The 15823-nt window shown below is 44.8% G+C and overlaps 1 protein-coding gene across 5 annotated transcripts in view; it reads left to right on the top strand.

Annotated features, from left to right (window-relative positions):
- Kif13b (kinesin family member 13B) overlaps positions 1–15823 on the top strand; it is a 169918-nt gene that overhangs the window by 93130 nt on the left and 60965 nt on the right. For all 5 annotated transcript variants that reach the window (XM_031362706.1, XM_031362709.1, XM_031362710.1 and 2 more), the window contains 7 exons: positions 1287–1499; positions 2924–3034; positions 4060–4194; positions 9970–10100; positions 12298–12384; positions 13675–13865; positions 14290–14500. In XM_031362706.1, the coding sequence (XP_031218566.1) occupies positions 1287–1499; positions 2924–3034; positions 4060–4194; positions 9970–10100; positions 12298–12384; positions 13675–13865; positions 14290–14500 (1079 nt within the window). The remainder of the gene's footprint in view (positions 1–1286; positions 1500–2923; positions 3035–4059; positions 4195–9969; positions 10101–12297; positions 12385–13674; positions 13866–14289; positions 14501–15823) is intronic.

Here is a 15823-nt window from a genome sequence, read left to right on the forward strand (position 1 = left end):
ACACCTTCACCTCCCAGACTCTGTCTGTGATTATCATGGAGTTATTAACATTAAGGGGGGCATTCCTTGAAGGAGGAATGTAAAATGTGTACATTATTATATAAACAAACCTTATTCCCACAACAGCCATTGACACTCCTGGAGGCCCACACCTGCTGGTCCCGCCCCAGGGGCAGGAATTATGTCATTTAGTCCTCACCAAGGCCATGCTGGACCAGCAGAGGGTTTCCCTTTTTCTTTTCAGTCCCGAGATATATGTAACCTTGAGCATGTATATTCTGCAGGTGTTCTGCAGAGTTGCATAGCTCATTTTTAATATTCTGATTAGCAGTTGTTTTCCTGACTGTTGGAAACAGTTACTGGACCTGCAGATGAATAGCATCCTTAGTACCTTTGAATGAGCTTTGGGAGCCATTGTGTAGAACATGTGTTAGTTTCTAGCAGAGGGAAGAAAACGGAGCTTCTGGAACTCAGCTTCTGGTGTGGAGGGCTCTGATTGTCCCTTAGGTTTCAGAGCCAAACAAGATTGACAAGAACTTGCTTGTACCAGGAGGACAGGCAGTACTGTGGAGGAGAGTGTAGGTGAGCCTCCTTGGGGCTGGGAGTGTGGCTCAGTGGCACAGTATTTGCCTCCCTACATGTGGGGCGGGGGAGCCTGGGGTTCTGTCCCTAGCACTACCAAGTTCTCCAAAGCAGCTGACACTGTGCGTGTCCAGTTCCTCTGAGGTTGGCTAGCCATGGAAGTCTTTTCATTCTGAGCAAAACTGCTCAGAATGCTATCACATTGCCTATTAAATGGGATATACTATCTTTGGATTAATTTTTACTTAAAAAATGAATATAATCTGTTTGGTTTTCCTATTCTTTCTTGAAAAAAAAAGAAAGGATTTGTGGTTGTTTGGGGTTCTTTTTGTTTGTTAAGAAAAGTAGTTAGAGCTGGGCATGGAGGTGCTTTTAGTGCCAGCACTCGGTAAGCAGAGCTGGCAGATCTCTGAGATTGAGGCCATTATGGTCTGTTGAGAGAGTTCCTGGACAGTCAGGTCTACACAGAGAAACCCTGTCTCTAAACCTGTCCCCTGCCACCCCCACCACCCAAAAAAGAAAAGAAAAGAAGTAATTGGCAGAGAAGAGACAGTTCAGGGTTGAGCCTCATGAGGGTCTGCATGTGAGCCCGTTTTGTCTTAAATATGTTTGGTCTTGGGCTGTTTTATTCTTTCAGACTTTAACTTTCTTACGTGATGTCTTCTTCCAACTTAAAAGACTCCTCTCTGTTTTCTTCCTGGTAGGACAGTCTGGGAGGTAACAGCAAGACTGCCATGGTGGCCACTGTGAGCCCGGCTGCTGATAACTATGATGAAACCCTCTCAACCCTGAGGTATGCAGACCGAGCAAAGCACATCGTGAACCACGCTGTGGTGAATGAGGATCCTAATGCTCGGATTATCCGAGATCTCCGGGAAGAGGTGGAGAAGCTCCGTGAGCAGCTGACCAAGGCAGAGGTATGAGGCACAGCTGGACAGATGCTGTTGCCAAGGCCCATCTTGGCGAGCTGCTATGTGAAGTTTCTTCCTCTGATTCTGTTCTTTTCTTGAGTGGTACTCTGAAGGACCTTTTTTTTTTTTTTGGCTGTTGAAAAAGATTGGATAGGAGAGAATAAAGGGAGTAGGAAAAGTTTTTCTTTCTATTTTTGTCTAAAAGGCTGACAGACTAGAATATAAAGGGAGAAAGGGAAACGGTAGGGACAAAATATGATTTAATTTTGTGCAGAAGCTCATTGTGCTTACAGTTATGAGAAGAGAGTTGGATTTTTCCCCCTCATTTGTTAGCCTGTAGTCAGAACAGAAGACATCCTCGCCTTTATAACTCACCCCTTCCTGTTGCGGGTGTGTTATATTTGTAGAGCAACACTGTCAACTCTCAGGACAGAAGTAGAGAGGTCACCAGAGCCATGCAGTGGTCATTCTGTGGTGGGACATGCTTAGGTTCTGTAGCGAGGTTTGAAGATCACAGTGCAAGCATGAAATGTCCTACTCAGGCCTCCTGCTGTGGCTAGTGTTTCTGTCCCAGGGACTTGTGGGTGGAGCTGGCCCCATAGTCTTTTCCTGTCCCATTACTCTTGCTATGGTAGAAAGGCAAGAAGCTTTGACATGGTCACAGCAGTTACCATAATTATGTTTGGGTTTTTTTTTTTTTTTGCCTATTGAATTTTATCCTGGTTTTACAGTTCTTTAAGAATCTTGAGGCTGAGCTGGGAAGTGGTGGCACACACCTTTAATCCCAGCACTTGGGAGGCAGAGGCAGGTGGATTTCTGAGTTTGAGGCCAGCCTGGTCTACAGAGTGAGTTCCAGGACAGCCAGGGCTACACAGAGAAACCCTGACTCGAAAAACAGAAAACAAAAACAAAAACAAAAACAAACAAACAAAAAAAGAGTCTTGGGTCTGAGGTTTCTGCATTTCCTTTATTTATGTCACCATCTGGTTGTTTCTCTGTCTTAAGACCAAGTGTTATTAACACTGTCCAGTTTGCAGCATGCTCACATCTAACTTACATAGCTTTGAATACATTCTTGAAATCAACATTAGAAAGACATTGAGATGAAGCATGCTTTTGAGTCTAGGTGTACAGTCTATTGAAGTTAAAATCATTAGTCCTCTACAAATAGCTTGGAACATGTAGCTCCTTAAATGTCATAACTTCCTCACAGTGGGTTGGAGGAAAGTTGTCTTTCTGAAAGTGCCATAGTTGCTTCAGTAGATCTGTAGTCCTCCAAGGACAGGCGCTGTGGACCATGAGGACCACAGCCTTGCTGTCGGTGGGTGGAGAGCTCAGTGGCAGGTGACAACCTCTGCCCTTGCACATCTAGCTGATTGTTCTTTCCTGGCACTGAGCAGTTATGTCATGAGGTAACATTTTGTTTTTAGGCAATGAAATCTCCAGAGCTGAAGGATCGTCTGGAAGAATCCGAGAAACTAATCCAGGAAATGACTGTGACCTGGGAGGAGAAACTAAGGAAAACTGAGGAGATCGCACAGGTTTGTGTTGGGGGGCAGCTGTCTGTGGGACTCATGCGGTACTGCTGGGTCTGCAGATCCCCAGGCTGTACTCAGTCAGGCAGTCTGAAGAAGGCAGGATGCCATAGCTTCAGCAGCTTGTTTACTGTGGGAGAAATGACTAGTTTTGTGCTGGAGATTGGACTTGAGACTCCAGGCATGCTAAGCAAGCACTCCACTACTGAGCTATTTATTTTTATTAAGAATTCATACATGCATACAATGTATTTTGATCACATGCACTTCCCATTCCTTCCCCTAACTGTGTTGTTCACATACTAGTAGATACATGACCATTCACTGGGGCATGGTGACCTAACAGGCACCATACCCTTTGAGAAAACCAACTTTCCTTCCCTCAGTAGCCATCAGCTGTCACTAATTTAGAGTAGGGACTCCATTCTAGAGCGTTGACTGGCTTGATCTTGTATGGAGTCAACCATAGCTCCAGTGAATTCAGGAGTACAGTGGTCCTGCCATGACAAGGACACTGTTTCTCCTGCTCCTTTCCCAAACCCTGGCTCTTACAGTCTTTTCTGTCTCTTCTTCCTTGATGGACCCCAACCCTCATAGGGAGGGGTTGGATACAGATGTCAATTTTTGCCAAGCCCTAATTTTTAACTTTTAAACTTATTTTTATGTTTTAAATATACACTGTTGTCGACCTGGTCAGTGACTCTGATGGCCATGACCTCAGAGGAGGCATTAAGTTCTGTGTGGCACAGACAGAAAAATGAGTGTGATAAGATGTGAAGGAGAAGACACGGGCAGCTTGAAAGGTCTTGTGAGCTTTATAGAGGTGTTCTGACCTTCACTCTAGCAAACTGGAGCTGTTTTATACATTTTGGAAAGACGAGAAAAATATGTTCATCTTTACGTTTCTCAAGAATACTTTATTTGCAGGTAACATTGAAGGATAAAGGTATGATAGTCTTCTGATGCTGTCAGATCCTCTGTGTCTTGCTGCCTCTGTGTTGGGAGTCACCACTTCTCTGGTATGTTCACAGGAACGGCAGAAGCAGCTTGAGAGCCTTGGCATATCTCTTCAGACTTCTGGAATCAAAGTTGGGGATGACAAGTGCTACCTGGTTAACTTGAATGCTGACCCAGCTCTCAATGAACTCCTGGTGTACTACTTAAAGGTGAATGTCCTGCCTTCACAGAGCTGGAGCACTCTGTGAGATATGGAGAACCATGGTCTTTACCAATTGCTTTTACTTCATCAATTGGAGTGAACAGCAGTCTTGGGTTTTGGGGATCAGCTATTGTTGTCTGTCTTTGAGTGATGTCATTGAACTACTTATATAGAAAGAGTATTCTGATACTATTTCCAGAAAGTTAAATAATGTTCCCACCATTATTTTTACATAATTTGTGGGAAATACTTTCTTAAACATAAGTGGAAATAATGCTTACTTAGTGACACTTGATAGGAGATTGGTGTTTCCAATATCTTTTAGGAAAAATTTAACAGTTAAAAATATCAACTTATCAAAAAAACCCCAAAAAACAGAAAGGAGTTGGGCCATGGTGGCACACGCCTTTAGTCCTAGCACTTGGGAGGCAGAGGCAAGCGGATTTCTGAGTTTGAGGCCAGCCTGGTCTACAGAGTGAGTTCCAGGACAGCCAGGGATACACGGAGAAACCCTGTCTCGAAAAAACAAAACAAAACAAAACAAAAACCCAAAAAGGAGAGCCAATCACCTAGACATTGAATGGAACTAAAAGCAAAACATAGTACACATTGGAATCTGAAAACCCTAGAAGACTGAAGGACCAGGAAAGACCTTGAGCCTGACCCATCAAGATGTGAGGTGTGCCTCACATTTCCCTAGAGCCTAAATTAATTACACATAGAATCTAGCCCATTGCCAGTACATGCCAGGCATAGTTTCTTCCTCTCAGATACATGATTAATGTGACTAAAAAAGTAGAGCTGGCTTTGATGAGGTTGCAGACAGTTGCAAAGAAAGGTGTAATTTCATTTCTAAGAATACTCACTAAAAAGGCTAGTGTCCTTTTGCTTATCATTACTGTGATAAAAGACCATGCCCAAAGCAACTTGGTGAGGAAAGGGTTTAATGTTAGATTCCAGTCCACCATCATGAGGGAAGCCAGGACAGGAACCTGGGAGCAGAATGGAAGTAGAGACTGTGGAGGAGCACTGCTTACTGGCTTGCTCCCGTGGCTTTTTCAGCTTGCTGTCTTAAACCATCCAGGATCACCTGCCCAGAGGTGGCCTGGCCTTTCCACATCAAGACCAAGAACGTGCCCCGTGGACTTGTCCAGGCTGTTTGGTGGAGGTCTTCTCAGTGAGAGGTCTCCTCTTCCCAAAGGGCTCTAGTTTGTTTCAGGTTGACAGCTGATAATCCAACAAGCAAACAAACACCAGCCCAGCAGGCAGCTAGCTTCCTGCTTCTCACTGAGAAGATGCTGCAGTAATTGCCTAGTGTCATTTTAATAAGTCCCCTTTTTTACTGAGTGTCTTATATGATGTTTGGCAATGCTGTGAGTTAAATAATGTCTTTACACAAACACAAATGTGTGTAGATCTAGTGTAGAGTCAAGGCTTTTCTGATTCTTTACACACTGGTGGAGGTTGCCCCTGGCCAGCTTCCTGGGTTCATGTAAAGATTGCATACAAAGGCGAATTTTATAGATTGAAACACTGCACAGCTCTATGGTATTTCCTATTCTGCTTCTCCCACACATGCTATTTTTGCCTATTAAAAGTAGTATGTTGGGTTGAAGAGAAGGCTCGGTTGTTAAGAGCACTGGCTGCTCTTCCAGAAGATCCTGGGTTTGATTCATAGCACCCATATGGTGGCTTACAACTGTCTGTATCCACAGCTAGAAGCCGTGGTGCAGGCCTTAATATTAGCAGCTGGGAGGCAGAGACAGGAGGATCTCTGAGTTCAAGGCCAGCCTGTTCCAGGACAGTCAGAGCTAAGTAGTGAGAGACTCTATATCAAATAAAACAAAACAAACAAATCAAACTGTAGCTCCAGTTCTGAGGTATCTAGTATCCTCTTCTGGCGTCCAAGGGTACCAAGCATGCAAGTGACTCATAGACATACTTGCAAACAAAGTACCCATATACATAAAATAAATAAAAAATTAAAAATAATATGTCTTCGCAGTTCTCATGGCACTCTAGAACAGTAATGGCAGCTTTTTATTTTAATATACTGTGTACTATGTGTGTGTACATATACACAACAGAGTGTGTAGTATGGGCATGCATGTGAAGATCAGGGATCAGGCTTGGGTGTGATGCTCATAAAAGACATCTCTTCCTTTGAGATAGTATCTCTCTTTGGTCTGACATTCACCAATTATTCAGGATTGCCTGACAGGTGAGCTCCAGGAACCCTCCTGTCTTTGCCTCCTTGGGACCTAGATAGCAAGCATACCTGGCATTTGTAAGTGGGTTCTAGAGTCAAACTCAAGTTCTCATGTTTGCAAGGCAAGGAATGCTCTCTCTTTCCTAGCCCAGCATCTTAAGTTAGAACAGAGGCTTCAGGCACTTGTGGGCTTCAGGAATATGCATAGTAGAATGGCACCGAGGCACACTGACCTAGGTTCCCAGAGTCTGGAATTACTTCTATTTCAGAGATGATATAGTCCAAATGACAGGATGAATAACAGAAAACTAAAACAAAGTAACTCACAAAAAAGCAATCTGGCCGGGTGGTGGTAGTGCACGCCTTTAATTCCAGCGCTTGGGAGGCAGAAGCAGGTTGATTTCTGAGTTCGAGGCCAGCCTGGTCTACAGAGTGAGTACCAGGACAGCCAGGACTACACAAAGAAACCCTGTCTCGACAAAAAACAAAACAAAACAAAACAAAAAAAACCCAACAACAACATAAAAGCAATCTGGTTGATGTCCGTTCTATAAGTAAAAAGTTCAGTAAATCAGCAGAGCTTTTGGAAAGGGACTTCCGGAGGAGTCAGAACATTGCTGGCCCCTTGTGTGGAGGAGCTGGTTCTCTTCCAGAATGGTCAGCCCCATTTGGGCTCAGTCTGAGGCAGTGCCAGGCTCACCCAATGGCAAGACCATACTCATGACAGGGCACATTCAGAAGGGTGAGCTCAATCAAAGAATGATCTCTTTTTAGAAAATGCCACTATGTGGGATGGGGGAGTCTGGAGGCTGCACTTTAAGTCAGTTTGCGTGGATGTGACTTCAGATGTGATGACCTTACCTCTAGATGACTCTCCCAACACCAACTCTGAAGTCCTTCCTGGGTTCAGACTATAGGAGTTTCTCTTCTACAACATGCCCCTCCATCTGTATTCTGCTATACCTCTTACTGTCAACTTTTGGAATCCTTACATAGATAGAGGCACAGTCCCTCACTAGCTCACCCTTTTTGCTTACCCTGTATCATCTTAATGCAGCTTTAGGTACTCATTAGATAACCTCTGTGTGTGTGTATGTGTGTGTGTGTTGTGTGTGTGTGTGTGTGTGTGTGTGTGTGCGTGGTGGGGGGGTGGAGCATGTTTCTGAAACGGGGTCTCAGGCTGACCTTGAATTTAACTATCTCCTTGTCTCAGCCTCTGAGTGCTGAGATTATAGGCCTGTGTATACTTAGTCTTTGAGAATTTTTATCTTTCTTTCTGCTGTTGCTTAAAGCACACTGTGGACTTAAACACTGAGCAGTAAGGAGTTCACATAGTTGGGCCTTTTGAAGTTAGTGTCTGGGATCCTAGTGTACCCTCCAAATCACTATAGCCTCAAACGAGAGACTGAGATTGTCCTTTAAAATATAAACTCTATCTGGAACTCTACAGTTTGTGTCTCTAAGGATCAGCGACTTTCTGATATTTGGTGCTCAGAATATTTGTTGAAAAAATGAATTTCTTTTTCTACAACTTGGATTATACTTTCATCTGTTTGAGTTGGTGTCTTCTGTCCCTACTGACTTGTAATCTGCTCTGTCTACAGGTACCACTATAGGCTGTGTCATGTGTTGGTTGTACCAGCTGTAAGAGTCTTGGATAGCTTACAGTTCAAACAAAGAGGAAAGTAGCATTTGCAAAACAGAAACTCAGTAATGACTGGTTCTTAAGTTTCATGAGGGCTCAGAGCAGGTAGAAATCAGGATATCCTGCCTTGTACAGTTTCTATGCTAGTTGTGATGGTAGGTGTGTGTGTTGGGTATTTTCTCTCCTCTGGATGACATAAATATAGACCAGATCAGACCAGATTAAAAGCAGATAAATTCAGGTTTATTAGGTGCTGTTCTCGGACAGGTTTTCTGTTCTAAAGAATAGAGCTAGGGAAATCTTGAACCCTGGCTAAGGCAAGGAGGTTTTATAGACCTTCGGCTTGTAAGCCATGAACCGGGACTGTGCCCGGGTATGATCAGAAGCTGGGCACCTGGGCAGGCACTTGGCAGGTTGGCCATATCAGAATGGAGGGTTGCATTGGCTGCCAGGAATGTAGAACTGAGCTTTTGGAGCCATTCCTTTCTTCAGTTTTTCAGTGTGGGTGGGGTTGGGAGAAGGAGAGCAGAGTTCCCAGCTTGTACAGGGGAGAGCAGTAGGCTCCAGCTGAACAGTGGGCAAGAAGCTCCTTTCAGTGTCAGGGTAGGAATTGACCTGGGGCACCCTGACTGACTAGGTAGCTGGTCCAGATCTGAAGATATGACACTAAAAGTTGAGATAAAGGGGTTGGAGAGATGATTCAGTGGTTAAGATCACTGGTTGCTCTTCCAGAGGACCTGGGCTCAATTCCAAGCACTTACATGGTAACTCACAACTATCTGCAACTCGAGTCCCTCAGGATCTGAAGTCATCCTGTGGACTACACAGGCTCTTCTGCCCATGTTGCACAGACATACATGCAGGCAAAACACACATATGCTTGAAAATTTAAGAAAAAAATATCTTTTTTTATAAGATTTATTTATTTATTTTAGGTATATGAGTATACATTGTAGCTGTACAGATGGTTGTGAGCCTTCATGTGGTTGTTGGGAATTGAATTTAGGACCTCTGTTCACTCAGGTCAGCCTCACTCACTTTAGCCCCAAAATTTATTATTATAAATAAGTGTAGCTGTCTTCAGATGCACCAGAAGAGGGCATCAGATCTCATTATGGGTGGTTGTGAGCCACCATGTGGTTGCTGGGATTTGAACTCAGGACCTTCAGAAGAACAGTCAGTGCTCTTTACCTGCTGAGCCATCTCAGCAGCCCCAAGGGAAAAAAATATCTTAAGAAAAAAAAAAAAAAGACTCTGAAATGAGGCCCACATGTGGAGGTCAGCAGAAAACTTGTGGAAGTCAGCTTTCTTCCTGTCATGCTGGCTCTGGGGATTGAACTCAAGTTGTCAGGCTTGGCACAAGTACCCTTACCTGCTGAGTCATCTTGCTGGTCCCCATGTGCTTTCTTTAAACAGTTCTTAATCTTTGTAGTTGTCTTGTTTTGATTGAGACCAAAGAGTTAAGTAGTTAGTAAGTTAGTTTGTTTCTATCTGTCTGTCTGTCTGTCTGTCTGTCTGTCTGTCTGTCTGTCTGCCTGCTGAAAGAGTCTTGGGTAGCCATAGCTGGCTCCGAGGCAGCCATCAAACTCCTGATCCTTCTTTCTCCACCTACAAGGGCCAGCTCTGAAACTGTAGTTTCAGACCATATTTTGATATATTATTGATACATAACTTAAACTTTGAGAGTGGTATAAAATATTTAGAATCAAGATGGTAACAGATAGCAAATGTAAACAGACATGAATATCAACTTTTATGTTGAGCTTAAGTAAGACAGCAACTGGAGAGGTATTACTTCTTTAAAGGAATTAGATCTCATGTAATGAACTGCGGGGACCACCATGCATTTGCTTTCAGAGTGCGTGGCTGAGGCCGCTGAGCGAAGCTGCTCTTACCAGTATTCACAGTGAACTCTGCTTCTTTCTTAGGAGCACACGCTGATAGGGTCAGCCAATTCTCAGGACATCCAGCTCTGCGGGATGGGCATTCTCCCTGAGCACGGCATCATAGACATCACACCCGAAGGCCAGGTCATGCTGACTCCTCAGAAGAATACCAGGTAACATGCTTAAGTTAGTGTGAAGTACATGAGGTGCAGGAGGATTGAGGGATGTTGGTCTGCTTTTATTTTCACCCTGTTATGTACCATGCCCTTTCTATTTAATCTTAGCATCTATCATGTCCCTACTGCCCACTCCCATGTTGTCCTTTAAAAAAAGATTTGTTTACTTTTTAATTATGTGTATGTATATATGTATATATTATGCGTGTGTGTGTGGGGCTATACACGTAGGTGCAGATGGTTAAGGAGGCCAGAGGTGTCGGATTCTGTGAAGCTAGACCTATAGGTGGTTGTGACCACAAGTGATTATAAGCCACCTGATGTGGGTACTGGGAATCGAACTCAGGTCTTCTGGAAGAGCAATCTATGTTCTTAGCCACTCCAGGCTCCTTTACTGTTTCTTGATGTGAAACTTGTCTAGGCTGCTTCCGTTCCTGCCCAGCTGGCAGACTCGCCTCTGGTTTGTCACTAGAAGTCACCAGACTTCTCTTCTGCTCTGCCATTCTTTTAACTTGCTAGGTCCTATTTGACCCTTGGGGCTAAGCTCTGCCAGTGTTTATGTGGGAGTTCCCTGTTAGCTACACTTTTAGTGATGGAAGTAATTCCCTAACCCTCTCTCATACAGTCAAAGCTCAGTTCTACCCCAGGTCATCCTGACACCCCATCATTGTCACATGCAGTCATTCCAGATACTGCCCCCAAATCTAAATGACAAGTCTAAGGAGTTCAACTTAGGATAACTTCTTTGGGTGGAGGAAATGGACAAAAGTTTTCCTGAACTTGAAGTTCTTGTTAAAGATGCAATTTTGTTGCCGGCAATAAATGCTGCCAGTTGTTCTCCTTAGCAATAGGCCCCCTCTGCTCACTGCTTACCAGGAAGCCTGAAGTGCTGCTTTGTGTGTACCAGGGCATCTGTGGCATAAAGCAGTGGCGATTTCTGGAAACTTCTCACCTTATCAGTTGTGATAGTAAAGGTGTTCTATGCTTAGAAGTCAGGTTTCCTCAGGGTTTATACAGTGCCATACTGCTTGGTCCTAGGACAGTCCAGTGAAACATTTCTCTCTGAGGAGACTGTGTGTGCAGCTTCAGCAGGGTGGCTCAAGGTTCATGGGTGTCAGCACAGGGGACAGGCTGCTCATCAGTGTGATCTATGTGAGTCTTAGACAGGATAGTAGTCAGGCTAATAACTGCATAGTCTATATGAATGTCAGGTTGGCCTCCTGTGTTTCTTTCTTTCTTTCTTTGGTTTTTTTTTTTTTTTTTTTTTTTTTTTTTTTTTTGGTTTTTCAAGACAGGGTTTCTCTGTGTAGCCCTGGCTGTCCTGGAACTCACTCTGTAGACCAGGCTGGCCTCGAACTCAGAAATCCGCCTGCCTCTGCCTCCCAAGTGCTGGGATTAAAGGCGTGCTCCACCACTGCCTGGTGGGACCTTGTCTCTTGATGAAGTAATAAACAGTTCCCTCGTGGAGGAAGAGTTGATCATGTTTAGTGTACAGAAAAGAAATCTAGTTTCAGAGGAGCTGAGTTTCACTGGAAGGAGGAGAAGGAGAAAGAGAGGACCTCCTTGTGAAAGAAAGGGAAAGCCTTCCATGTCAAGGTAAAGAATGTGTACTTGACAGCCCACTTAGCCTGTGAGTCACTTGGCAGGACCGAGGCGTGGGGCTGGTATCCTGGGAATATGCACAGGCGTAGTTTGCTGCTTGTTTCCCGTGCTTCCAAATTCCTTCCATGCTAGTGTTCTTCCCACCATGTCTACTGTGGAAGTCTGCTATTGAGCTAAACAGCATGGCTAAAAGGATGTGAAGATGGTCTCTGCCATGGGCAGGATTCCCTGGAGATCTCATGTTGCATCCCTGGTCTCTGCCACTGTTTCTAGAATCTGGCCACTTGACTCTATCCAGCTGGGTTGGCTGTGCTTTGTTTCATTGCTCAGTCTTTCATTACTACCTGTCCTGGCTCCATGTTTACTTCTTGCTACTGTCTAATGTGGTCAGAGTTTTGAGAAATGGATTGATTTCTGACAGTGTCAGCAGTGAATGTGTAGAACTTTTAAGACTGGAATAGTAATGCTTAATGTCATCAGTATTTGAGGTAAGTGAGTAAAGATGTAAAAGCAGGTTTTCTTTGAAGAAATTGAGGGCAGTGGAAGCCAAGAGAGTGGCAATCCTATTCATGCTGTCCTCTTTCCCCCACAGAACATTTGTCAATGGGTCTTCTGTCTCCAGTCCCACCCAGCTGCATCATGGGGACAGGATACTGTGGGGAAACAACCATTTCTTCAGGTATGACATTGCACACATCCCTGAAAAATGGGAGACCACTGAAGACCCTGTTTTGAAACAGAAGAGTCATTTTAAGTGTGAACACCATAAAACAACACCTTATTATGTGTGTGCTTATGCTCGTATGATTATGTTGTATGCATACCTCATATGTTTGTTCATATATATGTGAACCCTGGGGGCTTAGAATGTCAAGTCTCCTCATCAGAAGTACTAAGCTTTTGTGCATTTATTTTTCTTCCCAGTGTAAGATTCCCCCACCCTCAAAAAAAATCTGGTATCAGAATTACTTCATTTTTTTTCCCGATGGATTTGCTCTATCTATCAGTCATCTCTCTGTACACACTGCTATTTTTCCTGTTGTCTGAAGAGTAGTAGTAGAAAAGCTGGATGTAGTTTCCTTTTTCCAGAAGGAGGTTGGTGGCTTCTTTCAGCTTCCCGCGAGTTTCAGCTTCCCAGACACTGAGGGCTGTAAGCAGGTCATATATTCTCAGACAGAATGAGAAGTTCTGGGGAGGTGACTGCTCGAGTGAGCTATGCCCCTCAGAAAGGCCATGGCTATGCTCTACCATTTTCTTGGCATTTCCCCATAGCTTAGCTGTGCCCCTGTAGCCATGAAAGATCCATTCAGCTCACAGGGACAAAAGGGCCACCAAGGACGCAGCATCAGTTTTACAGTCTGGCAGGGCATAGAAATCTTCCTCTGAGTCCCCTTGGGTGGACTCTGTCCAGGAGCTGCTGCAAAGGAGGGTTCTCACCTGTGACCATGACACTGTTTCCCAAACATGGTAAGGCAGACTGGCCACTGTCCTTGGCCAGTGTGCTTCAGCTGTCAAGTGGACTTTTCTCATAAGTGTCGCTGATCCTTATGTGTATGCTACTTGCTGTTTGAATTTAGAGGAAAGATTAGATGGATGCAAGCTTCTGGTCAATGTTTTTCTGTTTTTTGCTTTTCACACTAAAGCCTTGCTGACTGGTCTTGAAGCCTCTCAGATGGTCTGTATGGCTTTGTGTGCATTATGGTGTTTTACTTCTAAAGTCTCTGGAAGCTTGTCTCCAGGTTTAGTTCTCCATCCTGAGGTGGTCCTCAGCTTTTCTGTATCACCCAGCTTGCAAAAGTTGTGTGGACTCTGCTGTAACCACACATACACACCTGGATGTCTTATGTCTGCTACTAGAATAAGAAGCTCTGTCATTCCCTTGGCCTCAAGCAAATGCCAGTATGTAAAGAATGTAATCAGTAAGTATCCTTGTTAATTTAAAAGTAATGTCTCTTAATTTCACCCTAAGACTCAATCTGCCAAAAAAGAAAAAGAAAGCAGAGCGAGAGGACGAGGACCGTGAGGCATCCCTGAAAAACGACAGCAGTTCTGAGCAGCTGGATGCCGACGGCGACTCCTCCAGTGAGGTGTCCAGCGAGATCAACTTCAACTTTGAGTATGCACAGATGGAGGTGACCATGAAGGCTCTGGGCAGCAATGGTGAGCACAGGCTGTGCTTGTGGTAGGGACTGATGACACCTTCCCTTGTTGACCTCTGAACTCTGTGCCCTTGGCTCTAATCAATTGTATTTGCAGAACATTCACTTTCTCTTCTGTGATGGACAAATCACTGCAAACTTGTCCTCATGGGTGGAATTCCCTAGGTTTCAAGTGTGACTGCCATTGGCGGCTTCTTATATTTCTGGAGCAATTGCCATAACCTAAGGTTCTCCCAGAACATATTTTAGCCCTGTCTTTTTTCTGCAGTGTGAAGTCTATCTAAAGTCCATGATACAAATAACTGGTAGTAAGAATGCCAAATTGCCTCAGATGGTATTGGGGTATGGCAGTTCGAATGATGGATGTCTGAAGTATGTCATTCTTTCCTACTCATTACGCTTCTTTTTTCTTCACACATGTTCAGACCCAATGCAGTCCATATTGAGCAGCCTAGAACAGCAGCATGAGGAGGAGAAGCGGTCTGCTCTGGAGCGCCAGAGGCTCATGTACGAACACGAACTGGAACAGCTCCGAAGAAGGCTATCTCCTGAGAGGCAGAACTGCCGCGGTGTGGACCGGCTCTCCTTCCATTCTCCCAGTGCTCAGCAGCGCTTGAAACAGTGGGCTGAGGAGAGGTAGGTGTGTAGGTTGGCCTGTTTGGGTAGCTCTTGTTCCCCCTACCTGGGAAGGTTCTGATGAGGATACAGATGATGCTTGCAAAGAATAACATTTCCGAGAGCGTTAGAGCTGGGGAAACACTTGCCGGGTCTCATTCTCTTCCTCCCCTTTGCTTCTTTCCCACCTCTCCCTTCTCTTTACTTTCTTCTTCCTCTCCCTTTTTCCTCTTTCACTTTTTTTTTTGTTGTTTGTTATTTTGAAACAGTCTTATACATATGTGTAAGTTGGCTTTGAAGTCACTCTGTAGCCTAGACTGGCCTGGAACTTAGAATCCTCCTGCTTCAGCTCCCTGAGTGTAGGCAGCCACTTGGACGATATGCACGTGGCGGCAGCACGTGGTGGCAGCGATAGAAGATTCCACTGCACATGCAGGTGCCCCTCCCTAGTGGGCTCATGTAAATTAGGTGTCTCCTGATCGGGTGTATGCTAACCAATCATGCATCAAACCCGAGCAGGTGCGTGCTACCAAGCCCCTCCCAAGCAGGTGTATGCTAATGAGGTGATTGCCAGAGAACCAATCCAGAAGACCCACAAGAGCTTGGGCACGGGTATAAAAAGGGGCGCTCTCTCCAGGCAGTCAGGGCCATTCCATGCAGGGGCATTCCACGCCACTCCACCGAAGCAAGAGCAGCGGCGACTACGACTACGCAGAGACAAGAGCAGCAGCAATTACGCAGGAGCAAGAGCAGCGGTGACTATGCAGAAGAAGGAGCTGCTGCCACGGCCACCGCTGCCTCCGGCTGCCTGTTTCACAGAAGCGGGAAGAGCCGCAGCACCTAGAAGCAAGAAGCGTGATTCCACGGAGGCGGCCAGTGCCTGGGAGGCAGGAAGAGCCGTAATACCTAAAAGAGCTGGTAACACAAAAAGAAATTTCCTGAGTAAACCATCGAGAGAAGTCGTCTTGGTGTTTTACTGCCGCCCTCCGGGCGAGCAAAGCCGCCACGTGCACCTGAGCACTGTGATTGCAGGTTTCTGCTTATGTGCTGCCTCTCTCTGTCTTTTCCCTTCTCCCTGTGTTTCTTTAACAACACAGATTGAACCCATGGCCTAGAGTATGCTAGGCAGGTACTCTACCACCACACTGCAATCCAGCTTAGTTTTCATTTTTGGAAAGATGGGAATTGCTGGTACATTCAAGTTTCTTTCCTTCCTTCTTTCTTCCTTCCTTCCTTTCTCTTTCTTTCTTTCTTTCTTTCTTTCTTTCTTTCTTTCTTTCTTTCTTTCTTTTTTTTTTGTTTTTTTTTCAAGACAGGGTTTCTCTGTATAGCCCTGGCTGTCCT

The sequence above is a fragment of the Mastomys coucha genome, unplaced genomic scaffold (genome assembly GCF_008632895.1).
Source record: "Mastomys coucha isolate ucsf_1 unplaced genomic scaffold, UCSF_Mcou_1 pScaffold9, whole genome shotgun sequence".
Classification (NCBI taxonomy): domain Eukaryota; kingdom Metazoa; phylum Chordata; class Mammalia; order Rodentia; family Muridae; genus Mastomys; species Mastomys coucha.